General features: G+C 41.4%; 2 protein-coding genes and 1 long non-coding RNA gene across 10 annotated transcripts in view; all 3 read right to left on the bottom strand.

Moving 5' to 3' along the window:
• GLS (glutaminase) overlaps positions 1–4,700 on the bottom strand; it is a 22,029-nt gene extending 17,329 nt beyond the window's left edge. Inside the window, exon 1 of the mRNA XM_086983634.1 lies at positions 4,080–4,700. Within this exon, the coding sequence (XP_086839760.1) occupies positions 4,080–4,089 (10 nt within the window). The 5' untranslated portion in view covers positions 4,090–4,700. The remainder of the gene's footprint in view (positions 1–4,079) is intronic.
• A 2,885-nt stretch (positions 4,701–7,585) lies between these two features.
• LOC111247583 (uncharacterized) lies at positions 7,586–9,649 on the bottom strand. Of its 2 annotated transcripts, none has more exons than XR_002672165.2 (3): positions 9,512–9,649; positions 8,167–8,339; positions 7,586–7,727 (listed from the first exon to the last, which is right to left on the bottom strand). It is a non-coding gene; the product is annotated as an uncharacterized LOC111247583 (long non-coding RNA). The 2 variants fall into 2 exon arrangements; XR_002672164.2 differs by having other exon boundaries at positions 7,591–7,730.
• A 7,714-nt stretch (positions 9,650–17,363) lies between these two features.
• LOC111247100 (uncharacterized) lies at positions 17,364–21,913 on the bottom strand. 7 transcript variants are annotated; one of them, XM_086983670.1, is made up of 2 exons: positions 21,893–21,913; positions 17,364–18,808 (listed from the first exon to the last, which is right to left on the bottom strand). In XM_086983670.1, the coding sequence occupies exon 2, from the start codon at positions 18,448–18,450 to the stop codon at positions 17,614–17,616; it is 837 nt and encodes a 278-aa protein (XP_086839796.1). In that variant the 5' UTR covers positions 18,451–18,808; positions 21,893–21,913; the 3' UTR covers positions 17,364–17,613. The 7 variants fall into 7 exon arrangements, 6 of the variants coding, with proteins under 6 accessions (XP_086839796.1, XP_086839795.1, XP_086839794.1 ...); XM_086983669.1 differs by lacking the exon at positions 21,893–21,913 and adding an exon at positions 21,802–21,884; XM_086983668.1 differs by lacking the exon at positions 21,893–21,913 and adding an exon at positions 21,653–21,795.
• Positions 21,914–23,004: the final 1,091 nt, after the last annotated feature.

Here is a 23,004-nt window from a genome sequence, read left to right as displayed (position 1 = left end):
TATATGTATGTGTGGATGTCTGTCTGCGTACGCATCTGGTTGAACCCAATAATCATCTATTGTTGATATATCGTGTGAGGTCGCGTGCGAAGAAGCCACTGTAATGATTCATTTGCCAGCAGCGGTTATGATAATCAAGATGAAGGTGACAGACTGCCCTTGAAGTTCCAAAAATCTCCTGAAAGGTCGACCCCGAGCAAGATAGAAGGAAGGCGCTTCTCAGAGAACCAGAAGCGGCAGTAGCTGCCAACAACAGATCGATCATCGAAGAATTACCGTCGAATGACATTCTGGGGCATTAGAGCTCCCCAGTCCTATAAAAAGGTTTTTCGCTGTCCGCATAAGATACAGCATTCTCGCAGAGAACAGGAACTCCAGTTCAATGCAGTCGGTTCTGATGGTATTTAAGTTGACCGTTGAGTGGATAGTGGCACTAAGATCGATATCGCATTTATGGCCGTCACGCGACCCCTGTATAGGGACTTACATAGGGCTTTACTAGCTTTGACCCCTTGCTCAACATTTAGGGAGCAGAAGAGGAGTACATTTGCTAAACAGATTTTGCGCGACGAGCCATGCTAAGGTAGAAGTTGGAAATTGAATAGAGATTGGATGACTCAGACAGCAGAACGGGTATAGATCGGAAATTATTCGATTGTGGACTAAATGCTGCATGTGTTCATGCATGTCAGTGTACAAATAAGGGAGCCAAAGTAGTCATTATTGAAGCTAAACAAACGTATTGCAGGGGGGCGAGCGTTTTGTAGACGGCTATAGCAACACGGTTTCAGCCCGGGCGTCTTTATAAATAGGCTGATAGAAATAAGGTGGCATGAATGTGGGTCTGAGCAAGTCAAAAGCTCTTCGTAAAATACAGTGTGATAGAAGTCAGAGAGGTTGTACTTTCTTTTCCATTTATCGAGTTCATCAATCATGATCTGCATTATCTCGGAATAGAGTTAGGAATAGTCATCATTTCGATATACGCGTTCGTACGTATGTGCCCATGTCAACAAACTGATCCCGATATTTAGTCTGGTGCGATTAGAATTAGTTAGCTGCGTAGGCTATTAGCAGTGAAGAAATGTTTATCTTGTTCTATAATAGGGAAATGAGTAATACTTCAAACATTTTAAACGTTACTAATATTGTAACAGATATCGTCCAGGAGAAACAGTGAGGGTGAGAAGAGCGGTTTAATAATGAAGGATAAGTATAACAGTATAACTTCCCTAGCTTTTGAAACTCTGCGTTTATGATGCAAACCTTGGAATTCTCCATATTGGGACTATCCACAATGTGTACAGTTTACGAAGTCTTAAAAATGAAAAAAAGACCCGATCTCATTCGTCGTACTATATCAGAAGTTTAGGCGATAAAGTAAACAATAAGACTAGCCCTGCCTTTTCTACTTCTTCTATTCCTCAGGTCGACAAAACGTTTATGAAGATATTGCCCAAATATACAAACGAAAGAAACGATAATTGGCTTGAATGGTCACAGCTACTGGCTTATGGAAATACTCGCGTACTTTCATAAAATTGCAGAAGATTGAAATGCAATAGTACTATTTCAGCGAAAAACTAACGATACGGGTTTATTCAAAGACAGATGCCTTTATACATAGATAAGTTACAAAAGGTGCTTCACTTATTCCTTAAAATAACGTAGTTTATTATCGCTACGTACACTTTGTCGTCTTCAACATTAAACGGTATATAAGACTGCTAGAGCGAAAAGTCTAGCCAAAGATTTTCCAGCAGATCTAGTTCATAATAGTTCGTACAAGCCTTAAATCACTATCGGCTGTTATATTAGTTACTATTATTGAGCCCTATGGTAATAGTTGATTGTTTATATGCACTGTGTACATATAAATATACGGTAAACAACCGCGTCCTCCAGATGAGGGCACGACGTGCAACGTCCGCTGTTGGGTTAAACGAACGATCTGTCTCTTCCTATAATCTTGGTTCGTTTCCAATAGAGGGCCAAGATGTATCAAATGAAATCATCCCTTACCCTGTTCTTGCTTTGTTAGATTTACTTTATCGGTTAATTTTTTTCAGTTATCGCTTTCTTTTGAAAATTAGGAGGTCCTTAATTTGTATTTAATTCAATATACTTTTTATTCGTATGAAACGGTTTAGCGAGTTCTTTTTATATACGTAGATACTGTCGTCCTCAAAGTCTTTAATTTTGTCGCGTATCGTACAAGACATGGCGGAACATCTTCAGCTAGGCCTCTGATTTTCCCTCAGTGACCCTCGCGTGGACTTGTCATAGGAACCGTCGATTCATATGATCACCTTAACTAAGGCCAAATTTATTTCCAAAAGACGCTTAAGTGGACAAGTTGTTTTGAAAGAGCAATTTAAAATAAAATGCCTTCCCATCATATTCATATAACTAAGTAATCAACGATGAACTTCTAACAAAACGCTCCAATCTTGGGGACATAATCACATGTCATAACACCGTTGCAACACATGTGCGCATGTGGCGTAAAAATTATTTTTGCACACCCATCCGGCGCAAAAGTTTTGAAATGAAAGAAAAAAAAACTATCGTTTAAAGCAAACGCATGAGTATGCATTTTGTGAAGCCGACACGATGTAGAGCTACTGGCGATCGGATGAAAACGACTACCTTAGCATGGTAATTATTCATACATCAATAACGTCCTAGTTTTTTTTTATAGGGTTAACGATCTGTGCTGCGTCCGTTTCTGAACTCGTCTTACTCTTACTTAGATACTGCAAATGTGGGGATGCAAGCAAATCATAGCAAATGGCTCTTATATCTATATAAAATAGAACACAACAATGACTAACAGATGCTACAAGAGCTATATATAATTTTTCCTTCGCTTATATTATGACATATACTGTACTCTTCGGTCGGTATATATATATATAGTGCTTGTTTTGAATTAAATAATTTTCTGACTATGGGCAGGACCGATAAAACTCGGCTCTTCACTATGCGTCTTGCCAATGGCGAACTCAAGCTCAAGCTGCTGATACAATTAAATTTTCCGATTTCACGTTTGGCACTGCCATTAAACAAGTTTACGCGCCTAACATTTTCCAGCATAGGGCAAAGCATGTCTACGCCCGGGCTCAAACCCTTATGTTACGTGTTCCCAAGTTTAGTAGGCAAGCACGTTACTACTGAATTATCGCCGGACTGCAAACGTAGCTAGAGCCGAAGATCAAGTGCTGGTCCTAGAACTAGATAAATGTTAGCATACAAAATCTCGAGTCTCGTATCATGTTGTCACGTGATAATGCTTAAGAAGCTTAAAGAGCCCAGTTTCTCTGTGGCCCGTTTTTGTAGCTTGTTGTCTTTTTTGTTGAAATTATGGTTGCTTACAAATACCACCTATGGATTTTGCGGCTTCCGATATCTTCTCACACAAGAATAGGTACCTTTCACGTTATTGATTCCACGATTCTAATCATGGCCTTGTCATCACGGGCCCGTTCTCGTTCAATCGAGCGCTTGTTTCGTGTGCAGAATGCATTAGGAGAAGCAATACGGCCCCGCTAAGGAAGAGATATGGCAAAGGTAACGAAAAAAATTGCTTTTGATGCCTCAATCAGCTAATGCTTAACCAGTCATCTTGGTCAGTTAGCCCCTAGCTTAAAGGCCGTCATATATGCTCTGCACACAGACGTCACTGAATGAACCTGGTATGGTTGTGCAATACGAGAACGAAATCGGCTATTGGATTTCTGTAAAGACATAACTAGACTTTTCAACGTGTCCTCTACCGTGTTACTATACCGAGTAGGTGGTCATACGTGTGTGAGGCTGTACACTTACTCAAAAAAGATTTTTCGTTGGGAGAACAAAAATCTGGGCTCAGTGAGTGACAAAGTTACCCGCTCATTGGGACAATATGAAACAATATATAAGTGGATACATGAAAATTTAATCTGGTCTCGCAAATCTTTACTACGGAGGATCTCCACTTAGTGTCGAAGGTTAGCTAGCGTTAATAATAGGCTTACTTTCCTCTGTGTCCATATCTATTTTCATGTAACATATCAAGGCATCGGTCGCTTACTTCTTACCTGAACTCATTAAAGTGCAGAGCTTGTTCGTAACTCAAAACTGTTCGATGAATGTATCTTAACGCTAGCTAATCCTCGTGTAATCTCCCTTTACACGTTTATGCGTCTGTTGCTAGGTAATTTCTGTAGTTCCGTGGGGTCACACTTCCTTTATGCCGAAGCCACGCTCTCGGTCCGCCCCCCGTTCGATCGACACAGCACTCCGCTAGATAACCGGATCAAAGCTTGTGCAAGAGGACCGCCTTCTACGTTTTTATGCGTTTCTATCGGAAACAAATTTCTATCGGACACTTGCGCCCCTTTAACACACCTCAAACGCCAAAGCAACCATTACCGCTTTTTTAGCAGCGCCGAACGTTAAACAACTATAGCAATTCTAGACACTGATTGTAACAACGAGCAAAAGGTTGAGCGCGACTCCACAAGCCACACTGCTCAGCTGCGGCACATAACTCTCACGGGTGTGTCACTTCGTAGACAACAGCAAGAGGGAGTCACTTAAAATCTATTACTGGACAAATAACCGCACTCTATTGACGACGGCTATGCGAGCTTTAAGGGCTGACTGTCGCAGTCGCTTCTGGTATAGTACTAGGCTGCTGCTGATGCTGCTGTCGTTACTGTTTCAGGGCAAGTGGTCGGTGGGTCGGAGCGAGTGGGGCGAAACTCCGAGAGAGTAAAGATGGCGTCAGGCAACAAAATGTGGCAAGGGCAATACGGAGGAGGGCCTTTTAAGGGGAGAGGGCTGCATGTGAAGACGGAGGGTGGCATAGCAGGTTGTAGTGTCTGAACCAGGAGCATAGGTACTACGAAGAAATTCCGGGCGATGGGGCTGGAGAACAAAGTTTATGTCATGCCAGTAAACATTACGAACAAGGTGTCTAGAACCGCATGCAACAGAAGTCGTCTCGAGGCAAAGCTTCTAGTCCATCGTTTTGCTATTGGGTCGCAAGATTAAAACCGGCCCTGTCGTTAATATTTCCACCAGCCCTCCTGCTCGTCGAAAAGCCATGTCCTGTCGTGAATTAGTGGACCAACGTGGTAGACCATGTCGTGCGGCAAAAGTTGATCGAAAGGAAAGATCTGTTAGGCTCGTTGCTGCAGACATATGACTTGATAGTGTACTCGGATTGTAGGAAGGTAACCAAATTGGACTAGTAACAACAGTCTATGGAAAGAAGGGATTTTGTTATACCGGTCGTTGTTAGATAGAATCTGTTTTCTGCCGCATTTCTGGCGGTCAAAATGCAGAAGATCTTACCTCCTTTATAATTAATCTGTTCAACGCACAATTATAAGGGAGAATGAAAGCCGTACTTATGGCACTGCTGTTGGAAAAAAGGTTCATTCAATCTAAAATGTATGTCATTCTATGAGTCATCACGTTTTTTTTATCATGCTTATATATTTACATACGAGATGATTCCTGAGTTTGATTTATATATACGACCTTAGATGCGTAAAGTCTGTATTTATTTAGCATTCATGAGAAGCAGCAAGCCTTGTAGTTAGAATTTAGCAAAGCTCACCGTTTCAAGCACTGTCTATGCATAAATAATACAAAAATTTCCTGGTATTGTCCCATATTTTCCGAGTTTTGCGTCCGGTATCGCCTTTACGTAGTTCATAAGATGGCTGCCTCTCAGGACGAAATCTAGACCTCGACGCCTCTAAAATGAATAGGCTAGAAGTTCTCAAACCTGTCCCGAGGGTCCACTGTACCGTCCTACCGGCCACATAATAGAATATGCTCGGAAAACCCACTACGGTTTACATTTTTCATCTGTCATTCGCAAAATTGTAATGTGGGTCATAATTGGGTACCGATTAGCATGGTTAGATAGATAGTGTGCCTTAAAAATGAGACATCATAGAGCTGCTGTCTTCGCCGGCACCTCGTGCTTCGTCAAATCTCCTCTCAAATTAACCTCAGCTATCTTCTGGAGCTGAGATTAACCTTTAAAACCAGCTGTTAGGTGCAACTTACCTCTTGAACTTTTTATATGGTAGAAGTTATTTAACTTCTAACTTATAAGGACCCCGTGGTTTTGAACTTGTTAAATTGTTTTGAGTATTCTTCAGTTCGCCGGTGCTTTTAGGTTTTGGCTTTTAAGTGTCAGGATAGAAAAAAAATGCCTAAACACTTTAAGATGTCGAATAAAACTACCACTTGATGACTTATTCCTGTCTTTTACCACAGTTCAGTTTATCTCTATGTAAATTAACAGGTGGTATCAGCGAAAATTTCTTGCCAGGAACGATGCTCCTATCAGCTGTCACCTTCGCAAATCTATATACTTCTAGGAAAAATAAAAACATCAGATAAAATTTCTAAATATCTTTGTCGTGTCATATCCAATTCTAGCTCTATTTATTTAAGTTATTTAAAACATGCAATGAGCTAACATTAGTTCCAGATAACAGTTGCCAAGAGCCAAAAAAAACAACTCCCTTCAAAAAAACAGAAGATACTGATGTGGTATTCTAGATTAGCAGCTGTTACCGGCCATGTCGATGATTGAGCCACAAAATCTGTAATGGAAAAAGGTTCATTCCACAAGATCCTGGTCGAAGCCGTTCTATCAGCGAACATCCGATCCATCAGCAATCCATCGAAGAGGAGCAATAAGCATTTCGAAACACCGCTGATACTCGATTTACGAAGCAATTTACCCGTAAGAGATAAATGCAGACTGAAATTCAGTGTGGTTACCTTCACGTTTCGAAGGAGCGAAGACAACGTATCTTGTCTAGATTTTATTAGTTGATGTATATATGCAGGACATTGCAACCTAAAATGACTCAAGCCTACCTTTTTTAGGTAGGATGAAGACTCTTTTGATGAATAAAGCTAAAAAATATTTCCTCTATTAATTATTGATAATTATTTGTAATAATTGAAAACTACTGATGTTGACATCATGTTTGATTGATATTAAAGAATTTTATAGTTCTTTAATCTTATTGAAATCGAAAAGTAGGAAAAATCATGTAGGGAACGATCGAACACAGGAAAAATACTCTTTTCAACCATTGCGAACTAATGTTGAAATGCTACATGCACGTACATAGACATTAAATAGGCGGCGCCTTAGACGAAAGGTAGAATATTATAGACCTGCTATTTCGTAAAGGTGCGCGATCTAGTATGTTCTGCTCTGGTTTTGAGCATTCGTATCATTACTATAAAATTAGACATAGCGTACTTGATTTTAAGGTACTTTATTGGCGTACGCTGCCTACTCCCAAATATTGGCCGTCAGGTTAGTTGAAAATTAACGTTTACGCGCATATGTTTAGGTAACATGAATTCACTAGTTTGGTAAGCAAGTAAGCCTATATGTGGCCCGCTAGTATTGACTTAATTTCCTCAGATAGAAAGCCACCGAATACCTATTGAACAATATGTCGATGAAAAATTGATTATTCCTGCAAATAATTTTCAATAGAGGGTTCTCTCCTCATAGCCTCCAGGTTCGTGATGGCTAGAGATCTTTTGTATCTTTCGGCCTGTGAAGTTCACGGGTTCTATTCGTTGAAGCGGAGATTCGAATGTGAAAGTCGTAATAATCATAGTACATATAAACTCGACTTGATGACACTTGCCTTATACTTCCTCTTTTCGTTTCACGAGGGATATTTGACAGTCTGCTGCGAACACAAACAACATTTCCAGTCCTTATTTAACAGATACGCTCGCATAAAACTGATACGTATGTAATCGACAATTCTGTAAAAACTGTTTATGATCTGTCACTTAAGTTTAGGAAACCAAAGAAAATTGCGCAGTTGTCCGAAGGACTACGCCTCTTCTCTGTTCGATTAGCGGTTTGTTACTGCAAGCTCCATCTTCTAGTAAACAAAAGACTGTACCTCTTAATACCAAAACCGGCGACTTCGGAGTATCGTAGAGTTTGTTACTAGTTTCGAATGGTTAAGCAGAGATCAAAAGAATTACAGATACGGATAGTAGTTGAGCACAAGCCTTACGATTGTCTAAAGAACACATCTTACCTTAGACGGTCGTGCGAGTCAAGTTACTTCAGATATATAAATCTAAACTAATGATTTGATTACTTGTCCTTACTCGTAGGCGACCTGATGTCTGATCCCGCTACAGTGTGTGATCTACCAGGGAGGGTACGACTTCTTCTCAGGATCATTTTATCCTAGGTGAAATTTCTCGTTCTCGCTGGACTGTTCCTCTTTCAGTAGTCTACGCGAAATGATCAGCCCTTCAAAAGGATCGTGCACATCCTGCTAAAAATAGCAGTAAAATCATTTTATACATCGACCCGATTTTCTTTGATTATAACCTAATTTTCCACTTCAGTAGAGAAACTTCCGTGCTTTGAGCGCGCTTTAAGTCTCGCCTTTATCATCAATGGATAACGGCGCAGTCGGTACGTTCTTGCTCATTATCGTCGGTCTGCATTCTAACATACGAAATCGCATAACAGCTTGTACCTTTATTAACAAACTTATTATCACTATTCGATATTTGTCATTATTTCGGGTTTGTGCTATGGCAACTGGGTCATACACGGCTTTAGGCCGTTACGTATAGCCCAGTAATATTAGCCAACGTCATACAACACATACTTCAAAGGAAATAAAACAACGAATCCCTTTAATGCTACACTCGGTCTATAGAACACGCCGTTCGGCATGATGATATTACGCATTCTAATAATAGATCCCCTATTCGGGTTAAGATATGCTAGCAAGTAGTGACATAGAGAAATACCGCAATGACTTGAACCCATTTGCCAAGACGCATTGGCGATAACACGATTGACAGCAATATCAACCCGTACTGCAATGTTAGACCTAACCGTCACAAAAGCCTACTCGGCGATGCCTAACAGTTTCCAATGAACCTTTGACAGGTCCGCTGTTTCGTGACCAACCTACGCTATGTTCATATTATGGACAGTTTGAAAGAAGTCTCGACCGAGGCGCTAGGTACTCTGTCGCACGATTAGAATTTCGTTTTTTAAACGAAATAATCATCAATTCGAGGTATGCACTAACTTCAAGTTTCGGCAAATTAACTCAACTTGATAACGAGTAGTTGCTATGCGCCTACGTTGTTTCTAAAGCTCGAGTCAACCAGATCGACTCATTCAGGATGCTGACGTTTGCACCAGACGTCACGGCCGCTTTTGTGTTTTGCGGTTCGCGACCTATCATTACCGTCACCCTTTTGACTCTCAAAACTCTTTGCCCAAAATACACTGATATGAATCGTTCGGAAGGGTAACATGTCGACTAAAAAGCATTACACCTGTACAAACTCGCGTTGATATTCATCACACTAATGCACAGGAACTGTTGAGCGTCGTTGTTCGAAAATCCTATTTACGTGCTGCACGTTCAACGCCTGTCGGCGACATACACGCGTGAATAAATACGGAAGCAAATGTGCTTACCTTTTCTACTTAAGAACAGGCTATTTAAATACTGTGCTTGAACCAGCCAAAGAGCTCAGAAAAACAATGCTTTTTTATATTTCTCTCAATTATTATTCGGTGCCAACTAATTGAAGTCTTCCACAGCAGACAGCACTTCCGCAAAAACTACAATTATGTCAGAATCGTTGTTTCGACGAAAAATATAAGCTTAGCGAAAGATTAGGTGAAAAGGAACCTGGCTTGCATTTAATGGCCATTTTGATGAGAAGAGCTATTAAAAATTAATTTTGACGAAAATCCAGTAGAAAAACATCGAGGGCATTTGATACTACCCAAACGCTAATTGTGCTGGACAGCTATTAAGCAACCTTTAGTTTCAAAGAATTGCAACACATGATCTTTAGCAAAATATTTAGGAGGATCCAGATCACACTTAGCAAATTAGTATATCGTAAGTCGGGTGTTTGCGTCACCAATTCTACAAATCTGGCAGAATCGTTCAGTCTGACACCAACGTACACCTTTCGTTTTTCAAAGGACCAAGATATGATTCGGGCACCTAGGTGACCCTTGAACGTTTCAACAAATCTAAGAAAATACGCTGTTTTGCTTACGGCTTTTCTTCTTTCCTCATAGATCCCAGTCATAGTGGCCGCGTTGGGTATAGCATATTCGCTTGAGCTCAGACATGTTCTGGCTGGGTTAAAAGGACTTATTACACGGGATACGGGAAGTGGTTCAAAAACAGCAGTCTGAGAAACGGGCCGCACACAATTCATTTTAACTTACTTTCGACTAAATTGTCCGCTCACAGGTCCAGACCTTTCCCGGAGTGTAATTAATGCGCGCTATGATGAGATGTTTTCACGCAGGATTGATACAGGCGGCGAAAAATGGGTATCTTCAGGTCTATATGAAGGAAAAAAGGAGATGGTTAACTTCTAGAGATGGGCCTTATCCCAAATTTCGGTAAAATTCGCAGTTCGTGATTCACATTCGGTGAAACCGGACAAATTTTCAATATAAGGAATCGCTTGAAACATATATCACGGCCAGTAGGCATCTGTGTACATTTACTAAACGAGGTTGTCTAAACGAAAAAAAAAAAACACTCGAGATACGAGACAATGCCAGGCTGCACTGGCGAAGATCGTGCAAACCGCCTCACAAATGCTTGAGCGGGAGTCTTTGTCGCACCCACCATATTCCCTCGACCTTTCGCCTGTCGATTTCCATCTTTTCAGATGATTGGCAAATTGAATTAGTACCTGTACATTTGACGGTACAAGGAGCCTTGACGGCACGTTTCGAAATCTTTGCCGCAAAGAAACCTATAAATTGGTTGAGAAATCGAAGGAGATCGTGAAGAGAGTCGATTAAATCAGCTTGTTCTAGCGTCTGAGTACAATTCGGTGCAAAATGGCCTTTATATACGTTATAATTTAATATCCCTAGTAATTAACTGAGCAAGTATCGATTAGCGGCCATATATATCTTTGCGTCGACAAACATGACCCTGCCTTATAAATACAACAGTCAATTTGGTTCCCTTCGAAAGCCCTCACAATTATCAACAGCAGTCGCTGCCGCTGACAACAACTTTGTCTGTTGTCGGGTTGTTAAGTGAGTCAAGAGGTGTCGTAAGCAGCTGATTAACGTAGCGTTCCTTGATGTTTTTCTACTATCCGGGGAGAGAATACGAAAATGGCTTAAATTTAAATACACTCTGATCCTTCAGTAAAAGTCAGGACAACAAATAAGAGTAGGTTGTAATCGTTTCTCGTCGTCTTTTTAATTCATCTTTCTAAAACCCTGGCAGATCGTTGAAACAGCCCTGAAAAAACAGTTCCGGTAGTAACCATTCTGACGATAGCGACCGGGCTGCACACCTAATATACGTATACACTTTACCTTGTTGCTCCAGCACAACACAGTCAGCACCCTAACAAGAATATTAATAATAAATAGTCATAATAAAGATGTTTTTAAATACTTCAAAGGAAGCTTAGTCCAGATATTATGAGACATGTACGCGCGAAAATAAACACTATGTCGTATTAGAATATTCGTCTACTATTTTTGCAAACGCACCATCTTCGTCGTTGAATGGCCGATGTCTTACCATTTCCCTAAAGCTTCCTAAGTCAACAAGCAAAAACTAACCTTAGCTACTTAGTTATAGTATATACATATATAATAGTTAAAATTAGTAACTGAATAAGAAATGTCACAGCAATTAAATTCATAAAATGCAGATAAAGGAGCCTTGTTTTTAGTTAATATATATATAAATTGATTATATGCTGTACATGTTGAACTCTGCTCCGCGCGCGAGATAAACGACAGAGTTTGTGGTGTGGTACACAGGACATATGTGTATTGTTTCTGAGATTGGGCGCATGATTTGTTCTGCTCGAGCACACGTAAAGCGCTACGCATATATCCACGATAGGTTCATTTAGGCCCTACTTAAATTTGAAAAAAATTACATATATATAGTTTTTTGAGTGCCGAAGATAGGCAGACATTTTTATGCTATTCCCATTTCTACATTTTTTATCACGACGGTCATTGCTGCAATTTTTTGTCTATAGATCTATATTGGTCAAGAGCTATCGCTCGAAAGTTTGATATATTTCGACACTGAATACAGATAAGTAGTACTAACCTTGCGCCCGTTGTCATACATCTAATTCTCGTTTTGAAAGAAAACATTTTAAGGTTTTTTACGTTGAAGTGATTTTTTTGCTTGTCACTGGAGTCTGTTTTAGTTGACATAAGCAACTGTTTGTCGGGCCTCGCTTGAAGATAACATTATGGCAAGCGCTACAAAGAAAACTGCACCCGATCAAAACGTATAGTCCCTAAGCCGTATTTTTTACACTGATTAATAAAAATGTGATGGGCCTTGCCAATACGACTCTGCTTTAACTCTAATTACATTCGTTTCCTCTCGTATATGGCAGGTAGGAATAGTAGCGATGTGTTGTTGGAAGCAGCGCTTGACAACAAATACATACTTAGCATATGGTAGGCTAGGAAAGCAATGGTGCTAAGCGGGCAGGTTAATTCTCAGCCTTCGTAAACAACGCCTAACTTCATTTATTATTTATTTTATATATATAGCTCGTTGGTTGTTATTGAGAATCGCTCAGATTTCTAAGCAGTTGACCCTCCTTTTAAAGTTCCAGCCTAAAAGCAGTCAACGGCTAAATTGAGAACTTCCTCAAGTTCACAAAAATGTATAGTCTATCGATAGACCTTATAAGCAGATGACATGCCACCCCGGCATTGATTCGAAGAAGATGTTCAACATGAAGCTTTTATTTGGAGCTAGATATGCGATCTAGTTGGTCATTAGAGGAAGCCTGCATGAAGAGCCTAAGTTCAATCAGAAGCCTTTTTCCCAATAGACGTCCTCTGTTCGATCCATCCGTAGTCACCGCTGTTTCATCTTTCTGTAAACTAATTTTACTGTATGGAATAAAGTCAGATGATGAAAATGGAAGTTTCACTACGATGTGAACGCTCGGTTCGGTAAGCTTGTATCGTCGATATCAACAACCCTATGTTGTGCCTACGACGAAGAGTATGGGCCTACGGCGATAGTCGATACTTTTACTAAACGCACACCCTATCTTGACTCTCGACCACGGTACATAAGTATCTTTAAAGATTTCACTGACAATAGAATGTTTTCCACTAGACAAGTCGTCGTAATTTTCCTCAGCTAGTGTGGTACGAACATTCGGAGCGCGCAGGCTCGAGCCGTAAGGAGGCGTATTTACGTTCGAAGATCTAAATAACTGAGGCTCAGCGGAAAACAAGCAATAGTGTCGTCTGTTATCTAGATGAGTTCTTCGTAATCTTTGTTAGTCAATAAAAGATAATCTTTTTGCGATTTAATCGATCTCTTCATAAAAGTATATTTGTTTCGTTTACGTAAACTATACGGGTTGTGATTGAAGTTTTTACATGGCGTTCGGGCAGCGTCCAATGCCAGATAGGAATAGTTCAATTCGGAGGCTACGGTCAGCCAGTATACATGCTCAGCGTTTTTCAGCAAATCAACAATGTCTCAACCGAGATCAATCTGCCACATGCGGCCCGTAGATCTCGTTGGAAGTTCGACACTTTTGCTAGTACAGGCAAGAATGTATAAGTTCCTTGCTCTATCTGCTCTATATACTTGAAGGCGGGGTCAAATCCCTGACTCGACATTGATCAGTTATACGTACATAGAACTGTTTCCCGCGGAATAAGCTCGCGCGATACCTATCATATTGTTCTCGCCTGCCGAAAATGATTGCCACAGTCGATCGGCTTTACAACCGCACTGGCAGTAACAAACAGAAAGACACTTTGGCTGAAAAATATAAACCTCTAATATAGTCCTCTGGAAACATTACTTGTTGCTTGAAAGTATCGCTGTGTTCGTATTTGATTTATGTGGCCGGGTCCTTTACACGTATTTGCTGCACCCATGAATCCTTGAAGCGAGACGGCCAAACTCACGACTGATTCTTTATGGGGCCGCAGCGAACAGGACCGTGTTTCGTTGCAGTTCCGTTATCAATGCTCGAAGTCTGTTCTAGCCTCGAGCGGACCACGTGCATCGTCAGCATGCATAACCAACTTTCGCAGTGCCATCGTACCAGGGCACGGAGGGACAGAGGGCTAATAACGTACAGAGCACAAACAGACCCCGCAATCGACGGGTGCTTGCCTATCTCTTTTTCGACCGTTGTTTCAATAGATGAATCAGTTAAGGAACAGTGCAGGCACTACAGGTAGCTAAGATAAGAATGTTGAATTGATCATTAGTTTTGTCACTAGAAGCGTTCGGCGTGTCTGACAATGACCCAGCTATATGATAACTTAAATTATTATATATTCACATATTTATACAAAAAAAAAAAAAGCTTACTAGCAATCGATATTGATTTATGTCTGCATCGGCGAGATCATTCATGGAACGAAAAGTTGAGTTTATGATCAGAAACTGTTCCGAAGGCTCGCATTGGCCTCTATGGCCAAACAGCTGCGATGATTCACTCCTACTTCAGATATATTTTGCTTTACAATATATCAGGAAACAAAGTGAACAGGTGTAAATCGCGGTGCTGACAACAATAGTGACTATTATCTAGACTAGTTCTCACCACGACAAATTATCATCAACGAGACAAGCGGAAGCGTAGCTATCGTGAACGAAAAACGGCGAGGCGATAGCACATGTCCTATTTATATTTTGTTGGACCCAGTTAATATTATACTGCCCAGAACCTGTTCACCGCTGGTCTTCGACTGTTCCTTGTTGGGTCAACATTAATTCAATTACCATCAATTCATTTCGATTTCACAAGAACGTTCGCCGGAAAGGTAGCCGGAAACAAAATTGTCTACGGCTGCAAAGGCTGATCGAAGCTGGTACTCTATATGGAAACGATCGACGAACGTCGATGTAGATGCGAGATTATTCATGTTGCCTGTTGGAGGCGGAGCCCCAGGGATAGTGGGGTATCTATTAAACGTTCTCCTCATGTAACTGCCGACATGTGCGTCGACTCGTGCGCCGCCCGGGTCGGACGCATCAACTGCAACAAGAATAAGCTACTCGTAGCATATTAGCGCGGTCATATCAGCGGTATTGGGTCTGGCCGATCGTTGTACGTTGCAACTGAAGTTACATTATATTTAAATTTAATAAGTTAAAGCAATTACATTATATTTAATATTAACGATGAGATGATCTAGTAGGAAAAGCTGAACCGCCACGTAACACAACACGATGTTCCGATTAAGAAATACGTACCACAGCCTGAATCATGTTGCAATCACTGGTTGATTTTGGAGTTAGCTGCGATACAGTCTTGCATATTTCCCCAGACCATATAATCACAGATCATGCGACACGCTTTCCAGGTGTGCATATATAAATGCAAATTTTTTTTATATCTAGAAATGGAACATTCCACAAAATAGCCATTAACCGATAGATATTAGGGCCAACTTTACTTCAAGAACCGTAACTACAAAAAAGGTGAACATCTAAAAAATAAAAATAGTTCATCATGCTAATTAACTTAATTAATTGTACTTTCAGGACGATTTATCACGCACAGCTGGGTCACATCCTGCCAGGATATACTAAGAGTCAGCGACAGAAAAAACAGGCGCGTTTGTAATTCTATCTTCATGTTACCATCCCGTACCAGGTCCAACTGGGGCCGCCGAAGTGAATGAAGGAGCCCCATTACTGTGAAAACCAATCTTATTTAAGAAGAATGTCTTTCTTTTGGGGAGTATTATGCACTGTGAATCAGCAACTGATTTTGAAAAGTGGGCTATAGCTCATGTGAAGCATTGACCAAATAATTTTTTTAAAAAATCTACTTTTTTTTGTGTTTGTTTACACGGGAATACCTTACATAATTTCTTTGTAGAATAGAGTTCCTTGGTAAACTTTTGGTGGGCCTTAGACTTGGTTAAGTAGCCCTTGCCCTTTTTCAGCTACAGATTCTCCTTACATTGTTATTCCTGTTTATGCTAAAATATCATATCACTCCTCGAAATGCATTAGCTTGTACTGATCATGGGCAAGAAATTAGCGTGGCGGAGTGAAGCGGAAAGGTATTAAGGCCTGCACGGCGACCTCATTGTTCACAAGTAGCTTCCTGTTGAACATCTAAGGATTTATAGATCACCTAAAGTAAACTGAACGTTTCCCTCCTCATCCACTCACACTATACTTAAGCTCTATGTAGGACTGTGTAACTCTAAGGACTATGTAACTTTTTAATTTACTTTTAACCGACATCATGATTTGATGGATTAGCGTGCTTTTAAAATAGCTCTAGTGTGACTTTTCTGGTTTGTTCCTCCGTGTAGAAAGATGCCCTTACAGAGAGAAAAAGAGGCTTTCTCAGCTTGCATTGGAGCTTGACATGAATCTACTTTTAGGACAAAAGCTTTCATTTAAAAAATGGTAACCTTCTGGCTGCTCGACCAGTGAGCCGACTTTTCTAACTGCTGCGAATTTTGTTGTTTTCCAAATTTTTCACTCACATCTTTCGTAAACCTATTTTTGGCCTGTGCAGTACAATGTCCTAGTTAAATAAACCACTATTCATTTCACTCGCAGGTTCGACACAGAATAACTGCTACCGATATCTGTTTCAGCTATACGGAATCTGTTATGTCAAACCTAGTCTGATGATTTGTTAGAAACCTATTCTTTTTAACGGTACAGCGAGTCTTTATCTACGTAGGACATGAAAAGTACACTGAATTTTCACCCAATGCCATCTACAATATTCAATGTCAATGTTCCGCGGGCTCGTGCTATCTGATGAGGCCAAGCCTGTCTCCTGGGCGTCTCCACAAGGTGCACTGTTGTATTCGGCCAACATTCTATGATGCATGAGACAGCTATTAAGGCATAAAGAAAAATATTAATCGATAAGCACGCGATGTAGGCGCCACTACCCAGCTAGAAGGTTTTCTAGCCATTGTTGACTACATTGAACCTACATGAATTGAGTGACACCAGCTTAACTACGAGTAGATAATATTGAAATTATAAGAAATGGTTAAAGACACTACGAATCTGCTTGCCTGTATTCGAACCATCCGCATGAAGACTAGTCGACCTAAAGGTTCCGAAACTGCCTCTATGAAACTATAGAGCTCTTTTTCTGTATAATTCACGCATCTCTGGTACGTTTTATGCTACATCATCGAAAACTATACGTGTTTGCTCAAATAAAAATGCTGCAAAAACCGGCAATTTAGTATTAGATGACCTGAGATTTCCAATAGGACCAAGTTAGTCTAGCAAAATCCCAGCTGAACGTTTCTACAAGACCAGTTGTACCTTCCACAAATTTATAGTAGGGTGTTTTTATTTTTTGTAACAACAAATATAAGACGCAGACTTTAATAAAATGTAATCTCGTAGGAGCTGTTGCAATTGCATTACAGTACTTACAGATATTATCATAACAATCCTCATAAACGTCACGTTATAGTACCTTTGCTTTCCTTTCTCGCTCTCCTTTTTCCTTTCGGTCTAACTGCCTTAGGTTGATTTCTTTGATGATTACGTCAACCGCTATCGGCTAGACGGAGTCGCCTTCACCGACACAATCGCCGCTGATATCATCTCCGCCAAAGTCACCCGAATCGTGCGAAGGCTCTTGGTAGGCACCGGGGGGTGGACTGTGGGTGGTTTGTTCACTAGGATACGTCGGCTGTTGGTACGCGGACTCAACTTCGCCATACATGCCTCCTCTGTTGGGGTATTCCTGAATCACGTCAATGTCCCTTTGCGGTTCGACTTTTGCCGTTGCCGTGGTCTCGTGGTCAGCTGTATCGCTGCGGTTCTCTTCATTGTTACCGTGATCTACTGAGTGAACCATCGAGTTGATGGCATAGCCTGCCAGGCCTCCTGCGGCAGCCCCTACCGCAAACGTGCCCACACTACCTAAGCCCCCGCCTGATCTGTTTGGTTGTTGCATTACGGGAACAGGAGCTCCTGAAGCAATCTGGCCCGTTACCGTATACGGGGCGGCAGGAGGATAAGAGCCTGGAGGAGAGTAGGGTCCAGCAGGTGGATATGGGCTAAAAAATGGGTACTGTCCTGATGGATATTGTCTTGGTAAATGCGGTCCTGGGGGTGAAAACTGCGCTGCAAATGGATACTGCCCTGGAGGGTATAGGTCAGCTGAATATTGCCCAGTGGGTACAACAGACCCTGGCCCGTATGTAGAGGGTGCGAACGGGTGGGGGTTGCTGTGAGGGTTTTGGAATGACTGCTGCTGCTGCAGAGCCATTGGCTGGTTGTTCATGGTGTCTGCTGTCACCGACGGCGGCTGATACGTCGGCATAGGTGCCGTCTGAATCGGCGGAACTGACGATTCGTCTTTGTCACGCGGACAGAAACACGTGAATACCATTATTACCAAGATGATGTTTCTTAAGAAGATGACCGTAGAAATAAGGTAGGAAAGAATCACGAAGTTATCATTTGTTGGCTTGAAATTCTTCAAATTCAACTGCGAATTGAGCAGAATATGATGTTTCTTTGGACGCTCTTCCTTCCTGATGTATACCACGTCGATCTGTTCTGTAAACTGGGTAAGTACGAACCCTTAATTACCGAAATTTTCGTAGCTGATTGAAACGATTTCTAGTGGAAAGTGTTTGGAAAGCTAAGATCCGCAATGCCGCTGCGGACCAGCGGAGCCGCTGTACAGATGTTGGACACAGCGAATTAAGCTAGGAAACACTTTTTCGTTACGGCCTGCGAAACATCTGAAAAAGGAAAGCCACACATACGTACGTAGAACGTAACTTAGAAACGCAAAAGTCTTCAAACTAGACGCTACGTTAGGCTGACTTAGGAAAAAATTAGCACAGTGCTAAGGACTATGGCGGGTTTACCAAGGTCTATGTATCTCTTGACCGCTGGGAGGGTACGTTGAAGAGGAAAGCGAAAACCGTTCGATATTGTAAAGAGGATGGAGCCGAGCTGACGTGCATTATTTGACCACTGGAAGGCAAAGCCCTCATTAAAGGGCTATCTTAGATACAACTTTCCAAAGTTTAGCCTTTGCCCAGAGCTAGTGATTGCCTTGAGGGGTATCTCCCTTCTGCCACTGCTGTTTGCGCACCCTTTGACCTAACAATCTACACAGATATGCCCTATGAAGCTGCCTTCTGCTATTCACAAAAAGACAACACAACGCTACACCACATAACACGGATACGCGGGTCAGAACACGGCAGAAATGTGGCGCTGCTGTTCTTTTCCTCAGGTCCAGCATTATTATACACTACAACTGCCTTTCACGTCAGTCCTGCGTAGGCTGCATTGTACCGCTTGAATATGTGGGCAAAGACGAAGCGTAACTACTCAACCAAATTGCTTAGGTCAAGTTCATTTTAATCGCTTGAAAACAGCATCAACGACTGTTTTTAGGCTAGCATCTTAACCTGCGTGTGCCTTTTAACAGGCCGCACATATCCACGTAGACATATCTATTTTGCATTACAACACTTGCCCGTAGAGCTACTGTGCTGTCGATATGGAGGTACATAGCTCACTTAAGACATCTCGCTCGAAATATAAAGTGTTGCATCTTGCAGTATGAACGCGTCTCTTGTCCGGAACATGCATCACACAATAAAATGCCGTTATTCAGAAATACGCGCAAACACTGAAAAGTATATAAACAAATGTACGGACACATCAATAGACGTAACAACACGAAAGCACATGTAAAGGTATAACAAATACAATGAATCAGGTAAGCACGCACACACGCATCCACTCACTCTAACTGCGGGGCGATATTGTTCGACAACGAACCGCGTAAGTGGTTCTGGAAGCAACGAATTCGGTGCAATCCTTTAATAAAAAAAAATTTTCGTCATAGGGTAAACCTTCACCATGTTGGTATCGACGATGGTCAAGTAGTTTTTGTTGACAACGTTGACAATACTGTTGACGGCAGTCGTTTTGATGATCTTTCCTCTCAAGCTCCAGTAACTACCGGTTGTTTATTGCCTACTTCCACTTCGCTTGTGACGGCGTCTAATCGGGCACTGTCGTCCTTCGCTGGATTAACTCGACTCAAGTACTTGTTGTACTGGCTGTAACTTCCGCTGTTTCCCGTTGTGTCATGCGGCTGACATGACGACGGCGGCGTGACTGTCGCAGCAGCGGCAATAGCAGCTGATGCTGTAAAAGTCGCTGCAACACTGATCACAGCAGCATCATAAATGTTTCGCGCCAAGCTTCGAGTTGTTGTCGGCCCGACGCTTGTATCATTCGCTCTGTCATCATCATCTCTGTTGAGACAGGATCCGTGATAGCTGTGAAACATGGGGACGTTGATGCAAACATAGCCTTCTTGCACCTGTGCAAAACCAGGGAAGGAACATCGGAGTCTCAATAACCAGGCTCACTTTTTGCGTGTATATCTCCAAATAACCCGTCTACTCCCGTAGTTGCTGCGTTGAAGAAAGCTAGATTTATGCCCTGCATTGCATCACCGTTATCACTGGCCCCACGTGAGCCAGGAGCTGTTCATGGCTTTGCCGATAGATGGATTCAGTTGATTTGTCGCTGTTGTAGCTATTGATGATGATAATAATACGGCAAACGTCCCAACCTGGACATTGTTGTAGGTAGATGTAGGAGCGGAAAAATCGGTTGATGCTGCTTCAATAGTGACAGCCGTGACAACATTGCCAGTTGGTAGAACAGTACAAGAGTAGTTGCCAGAAATAAACTTGAAGTCCGCAACGGAACAAAACAGAACTCTATAGAAAGCTTTCAGAATGGGGCGCCATACAACAATTTACGATCCCATCCCTATCAACCGCAATAATCCTAACGTCCGAGTGTATAGTAGTTAGGCAACACCTGATTCATTGTCAATAGTGGCGTTTGCACTTTGATCATCTAAAAGACCAGACCGAGCCTTTTTGGTATCTGTCATTTTCGCAGACATCGTCATCATTGAGCTTTGTAGAAGACTTTACGTAGATTTCTAACCTGTATCGATCTTAATCCTGCTACCGAAAATCCATTCCCCGTATACTAAAAACAATACTAGGTATTCGTACTTGTGAAAATAGTCTGCGAATTGTTCCTTCTAAATGTTATATTTATAGCTGGCCTTCGAAATTTGACGCTATTACTGCCATTGCTAGAAAGGAATTACAGGTAGATTTTCCTTCACAATGGCACCTTTCCCTATTGCTTCCTACGCTGGAATAATGGTAGCCTCTGGGGGTTTATCAGCAAAAACTCGCCTGACCAACAGAAAACACAGCGAAGACTGCAGCCGTAACCGGTTCCTACATTTAGCTCAAACTTCATGGCGCCGCAAAAGGCAACCAATTAACGTCAGTCCTTCCACGCAAGATCATCCATCACAATCTATATTTTGCTACTTTGTCGCCGACGCGATCCGCAAGCGTTTACGATAAGGGTGTTGCCTTTTTCCAGAAGATTAGATATTCTAAACTCTCTAAACCTATTCACTTATTCCTGCGTGGTGAACTTGAAACATGGATCTCGCACGTTAACAAAGTCTCAATTGGTAGACTGATGAAAGCGTATGGGGGTGGTTGAAATACGGCAGGTACCTGATCGGCTAGTGATCCTCCAGTAACGAAAGCACGCCAGTACAGATATCATCTCTTGATCCCGTACGATCAATAGCGATCAAGAGCTCAAGCTGACTTTCAAAGGAACCGTCAATAATAGTGCCACAAGTATCAAACATTGTATGTACCTATCAGTAGTCCCTTTGGTGGGTAATTTGTATAGCTTCACATTGCAGCAGACTGAAGTCGGTCACCACGGCAACGCCGTAAATACTTCACCTTATCTTGAGATCAATAGATTCGCATGGATGTATTGTTATGTTAGTCTTCTTGGTAGCACTTGTCAACAGGAAGGTCCATCACAAAATGGCAAATAACGATTAAGGGCTGCTGGCTCCCCATTGGGTCCTAGGGGCTTTCGGCTATCATGGTACCATAGCAAAATAGCGATGTATTTCTATGGTGCGGAAAAAAAATTCGTCTGCCGATCGCTTGATATTACATAAGTACGAGAGATGAGAACAGAGCCCGAATAACGACATAACATATTATCGATACCGTTGTTACTGACATTAACTGCATTTCCAGTAATAGAGTTGCCCGTTAAACGACATGGATAAATATCAGTACGTTTAGACAAGCAAGGTCGTTGGCCGAAGTCTGACATTATACGTGCTTTAGGATGCAAAGACGGCAGAATCTAACAAATACTTATTAAAAATAAAAAAAAATCCGAGCCGTAAACGGATATCACCAGCGGCGTGCCTTTAGACACATTTCAAAGTTAGGCATATTCGGCCTATATCACTTCTAATGGATGGATACGCAGTGCAGGTCTTTTAAATTAAGCTCAACAAAACCGTTGTTTTTTTATTTGTTATTGTTTTTTGTATTTCATGAGAAGTTGTAATTACTGATGGCGCGTAACTAACGTTTGACCGTATGAGGCTGACTACAACATCTGCTTATTGAAGACAACTTTTCGCCTAGCTCTTTCAATTCAACTCAGTCAGAACGTAAGCTCTGCAAAACGATAGGTTCATATATAGGCAAAAAAACAAAAACAAAATTATGTAAAAATTGCCAGGCCAGGAATCCAAGAGAACATTTTGACAACCCTTACGTGTTTCGAAATGATTTCATAATATTTGTATACACATTGATTCTGAGGTTGACCTAAGTCCGTTTTTTCTAGAGTAGATTCAAGGCCACTTCAGATTTATTGGGGGGTTAGGCAGTGCCTTATTCCTGACGTAGTTGATTTGTGGCAGTGCATTTCAGATTGAAATGGTATACGGCACTGAGAGACAACGGTAGAAGTAAATAAAATATATAAATATTAATCAGGCCAACAAATGATAATGGCCAAGCAACAGCATGACGCATTAGAA

The sequence above is a fragment of the Varroa destructor genome, unplaced genomic scaffold, assembly GCF_002443255.2.
Source record: "Varroa destructor unplaced genomic scaffold, Vdes_3.0 BEIS01000003.1, whole genome shotgun sequence".
Lineage (NCBI taxonomy): Eukaryota > Metazoa > Arthropoda > Arachnida > Mesostigmata > Varroidae > Varroa > Varroa destructor.
The sequence above is the reverse complement of the archived record's forward strand: the minus strand, read 5'-3'. Positions and strand labels throughout refer to the sequence as shown.